At 49.5% G+C, this 4,722-nt stretch overlaps 1 protein-coding gene across 1 annotated transcript in view; it reads left to right on the top strand.

The window, feature by feature from the left end:
• The window catches only part of LOC105534217 (nuclear pore complex-interacting protein family member B3-like), a 40,479-nt gene extending 36,296 nt beyond the window's left edge, over positions 1-4,183 (top strand). Inside the window, exons 3-5 of the mRNA XM_011972902.1 lie at positions 2,320-2,589; positions 2,930-3,464; positions 3,710-4,183. Coding sequence (XP_011828292.1) covers positions 2,320-2,589; positions 2,930-3,464; positions 3,710-4,183 — 1,279 coding nt within the window. The remainder of the gene's footprint in view (positions 1-2,319; positions 2,590-2,929; positions 3,465-3,709) is intronic.
• The last annotated feature ends 539 nt before the right edge of the window (positions 4,184-4,722 follow it).

A 4,722-nucleotide genomic window follows, 5' to 3' on the forward strand; every position in this document is an offset into this window, starting at 1 on the left:
GGCCTCCCACAGTGCTGGGATTACAGGCGTGAGCCACCGTGCCCGGCCGATCTCTGTATTTTATACAGGTCTGTATATCTTTTATGACTTAATGTAGATTTATAGTAAATAATAAAATGTTGTAGTGTATGTCCTCTAACATGTTTATTTTTCAACTTTTGATTATTCTAAAACTTTGCATTTCCACATAAATTTTAGTATCAGCCTATCTGTTTTTTTTTTGTTTTTTGTTTTTTGTTTTTTGTTTTTTGTTTTTTGTTTTTTTGCAATGGAGTCTTGCTCTGTCACCCAGATTGGAGTGTAGTGGTGCAACCTCAGCTCACTGCAACCTCCACCTTCCAGTTCAAGTAATTCTCCTGCCTCAGCCTCCTGAGTAGCTGGAATTACAGGTGGCTGCCACCACAAGGCTAATTTTTTTTTTTTTTTCTTTTTAGTAGAGTCAGGGTTTTATCATGTTGACCAGGCTGGTCTCGAACTCCTGACCTCAAGTGATCTGCCCGCCTCAGCCTCCCAAAGTGCTGGGATTACAGGTGTGAGCCACTGTGCCTGACCCTGTCTGTTGGGATTTTAATTAGGATTCCACTGAATCTGTGGAGTAATTTGGGAGGAAATTGACATTTTTAACAATATTGAATCTTCTGATCCATAAATTATATCTCACTAATTATTTAGATCTCCTTTAATTTCTCTCAGCAATGTTTTATTGTAGAGGTCAGCTCATATTTTGTTAAATTTATCCAGTGGTGTACTGGTGGACCAGCTCTTTGGGGAGAGGGTGGTTAGCCCTAATTTGTGCTATTTGCCAATTTCTGTGATGTAGATACACCATGATCACTTTCAGGCTATCAACGTAATGTGATGAATGAGTTTAGAAGAGATGACAATAAATTGTATGAGCCAGTTCCAACACACATTGGATATGTTCCTAAATATTTTACGGTTTTGGGTCCTATTTTAAATACCTAGTATTGTAAGTGTTATGTTTTGAGTGATTGGCTTTTACTGTCTTTTCTTTTTTTGAGACAGAGTTTTGCTCTGTTGCCCAGGCTGGAGTACATTGGCACAACCACAGCTCACTGCAGCCTCAACATTCTGGGCTGATCCTCCACCCTCAGCCTCCTAAGTAGCTGAGACTATAGGCATGTGCCACCATACCAGGCTAATTTTTGATTTTTTGTTTTTGTAGATATCAGTTCTCACTATGTTGCCCAGGCTGGTACTATCTTCCTTTAAAGAGTAGAAAACTTTGTTTTGTTAGGCACTTACATTACTTGCAGAACAAGTTGATCCTCTTGAGTCTCTTTAAAACTTTGTTTTGGACGGGCATGGTGGCTCACACCTTACATATGGGTAAGACACAGAGTTCTTGCATGTCCCCCAGTGTCAACTCTAAGCAGGACGGGTGCAAGAAGTCAGTGGAACCCTTCTGAGGGTCTGAGATCTACGAGTAGGCAGCAGCCAGCAAGGGCCAAGGCTGTGGCAAAGAGGAGCAGATGCACATCATGGGGGTAAAAGGCTGACCACTTATGTGTCTCCCAATGCCAGCCCCAAGTAGGACAGGACAGTAGGTTGGGAGGGCCCTCCAACCTGTCTCAGAACTATGAGCCAGTGGCAGTGAGCGAAGGCACAGGTGGTAGCAGAGAGGGGCAAAAGCACCCATGCATAACACACTGACCTCTTGGTGACCGAGAGTGCCAACCCCAAGCAGAACCAGTGCAGGAGGTCAGTGGAACCCTACTGCATATGTGAGATCAACAAGCAGATGGCAGCAAGAGAGGGTGCTGGCGGCAGTGGAGGGGAGTACAGTCACCCCATGGGTAGCAGGCTGAGCTCTCATGTGTCCAAGTGCTGGTTCCAAGCAGGGCTGGTGCGGAAAGTTGACGGAGTCCTACTAAGGGTCTGAGATCTCCGAGCAAGCTGCAATGAGCAAACACGCAGATGGCAGAGAAAAGGAGCAGAAGCACCCCATTGGCAAGACACTGACCTCTTGAGTGTCCCCCAGGGCTGGCCCCAAGCAGTGTTGCTGCAGGAGCTCAGAGAAGCCCTACTGCGAGTTTGAGATCTACAAGCAGGCTGTAGAGAGCAAACATGCAGATGGTAGAGGTGAGGAGAGAAGGAGCCCCATAGGTATCAGGCTGACCTCTTGCATGTCCCCTAATGCCAGCCCCAAACGGGTTGGCCCAGGAGGTCTGTGGAGTCTCACTGTGGTTCTGAAATCTACTAGTAGGCAAAAGCAAAAGATAGCACAGGTAGCAACAGAGAGGAGTGGAGGCACACCTTAGGTAAAACATTGACCTCTTGCGTGTCCCCCATTGCCAGCCCCAAGCAGGACAGGTGCAGGAGGTCAGCAGGGCCCTACTGTGGGTCTGAGATCTATGAGCAGGCAGCAGCCAGTGAGGGCTCAGGCAGTAGTGAGGATGAGCAGCAGCACACCATGGGTAACAGGCTGACCCCTTGTGTGTCTTATGCCAGCCCCAAGCAGGACAAGCACAAGAGGTCGGCAGGGCCCTACCATGGGTCAGATCTACCAGCAGGCAGAAATGAAGAATGGCGCAGGTGGCAGTGGAAAGGAACAAAGGCACCCCAAAGGTAACGTGCTGACCTCTTCCATGTCCTTCAATGCGAGGCCCAAGCAGTACCAGTGTAGGAGGTGGGCAGAATCCTACTGCAAGGCTGAGACCTAGGAGCAGACAGCAGCAGCAAACATGCAGATGGCAGGAGAAGTGGAGGCGCCCTGTGGATCACAGGCTGACTTCTCATGTCCTAGAGTGCCAGCCCCAACCAGACCCATGCAAGACTGGCAGGAACACTACTCTGAGGCTGCATTCTTCAAGCAGCCTGCAGGAGGCATACAAGCAGATGGCAGAGGAGAGGAGTGGAGGCGCCCCATGGGTCACAGGCTAACCTCTTGCATGTCCCGGAGTTCCAGTTCCCAGCAATGTCAGTGCAGGAAATCGATGGAATTCTACTGTGGGTCTGAGATCTCCGAGCAGGCTGCAGAGATCAAACATGTAGATGGTAGAAGAGAGGAACAGAGCTGTTCCGTGGGTAACAGGCTGGCCTCTTGCATGTCCCAAAGTGCCAGCCCTGAGTGGGGTTGGCACAGGAGGTTGGTGGACTACTGCAGATCTAAGATCAAGGAGCAGGCAGCAGCAAGCAAGGGCACAGACAGCAGCAGAGAGGAGCAAAGATGCCCCATGGGTAACACTCTGATTTCTTGCATGTCCCCCAGTGCCAGCCCCAAACTGGACAAGCACAGGAAGTCAGTGGAGCCCTCCTGTGAGTTTCAGATGTATAAGCAGGTGGCAGCGAGTGAAGGTGTAGGTGTTGGTGGAGAGAAACAAAGGCACCCCTTGGGTAATGCATTGGCCTCTTGCATGTTCCCTAATACCAGCCACAAGCAGAGTTGGTGCCGGAGGTCAGTGGAACTCTACCTCAGATCTGAGAACTACAAGCAGGCTGTAGTGAGAAAACATGCAGATGGCAGAGGAGAGGGGCAGAAGTGCCTCATGAGTAACACACTGATCACTTCTGTGTTTCACAATGCCAGCCATGAATGGTGCTGGCACATGAGGTCTACTGGGGGTCTGAGATTTATGAGGAACAGGAGGCAATGATCAAAGGTGCGATGGGAGTAGATAGGACTGGAAGCACCCTCTGGGGGAACATGCTGACTTCTTGTATGTTCCTCAATCCCAACCCCAAGTAGGGCTGGCACAGGAGGTTTGTGGAGCCCTCTTGTGGGTCTGAGATCTATAAGCATGCAGCAGTGAGTGAAGGTGCAGGCCACAGTGGAGAGAAGTGCAGGTGCCACATGGGTAACATGTTGACCTCTTGCATGTCCCATGCCGCCAGCCCCCAACAGGGCTGGTGCGGAAGGCCAGTGGAGCCCTATTGTGAGTTTGAGATCTATGAGCATGCAGCATTGAACAAAGGCACAGGCAGTGGTGAAGAGGAGTGGAGATGCCCCATTGGTAACATGCTGAACTCTTGCATCTTCCCCAATGCCAGCCATGTGTGGGGTTGCTGCACAGGGCTGGTGAAGCCCGATTGTAGGGCTGAGATCTATGAGCAGGTGGCAGCAAGCAAAAGTGCAGGCAGTGGCAGAGAAGAGTGGAAGCTGGTCTGGCAAGATCAGTGGAGCCCTACCACAGGTCTGAGATCTGCAAGCAGGCAGCAGTGAGCAAAGGAATATATGGCAGTAGAGAAGAGCAGAAGTGCACCATGGGGACCATGCTGACCTATTGTGTGTCACCCAATGCTAGAACCAAACTAGGTGGGATCGGGGGGCAGTGGGGTCCTACTTCAGGTCTGAGGTCTGTGAGCAGGCAGCAGCAAGCCACGGTGCACAGGGTGGTGAAGAGGAGCAGAACCACTCCATGCAAAGCATGCTGACTTGTGTGTCCCCCAGTGCCAGCTCCAAGCTGGTCTGCCAAAGGACATCAGTCTGAGCCCTACAATTTATCATTCTATGAGACTTTTTCAAAGCTTTTTTCATATCTTCTTTGCCTTTTCTTAATGAGAACTCAAGTACTCCAACTTCTGAGTACCCATCCCATTCTCCTTGTCTATCCAGATGGTGCCTAAGTGAAGGAGCCAGGTAAGAGTCTGAGTGTTCCCTTTCTCTGATGTTTTAAGGTAGCTGATACTTGGGAAAATTTAGACCGAAATGTTTGGAGATTTCTTGCTTAAATTCAGAATAGAGGTTGGCATATGGAGTTT

This window comes from Mandrillus leucophaeus, unplaced genomic scaffold (assembly GCF_000951045.1).
Source record: "Mandrillus leucophaeus isolate KB7577 unplaced genomic scaffold, Mleu.le_1.0 Scaffold1317, whole genome shotgun sequence".
NCBI classification, from domain to species: domain Eukaryota; kingdom Metazoa; phylum Chordata; class Mammalia; order Primates; family Cercopithecidae; genus Mandrillus; species Mandrillus leucophaeus.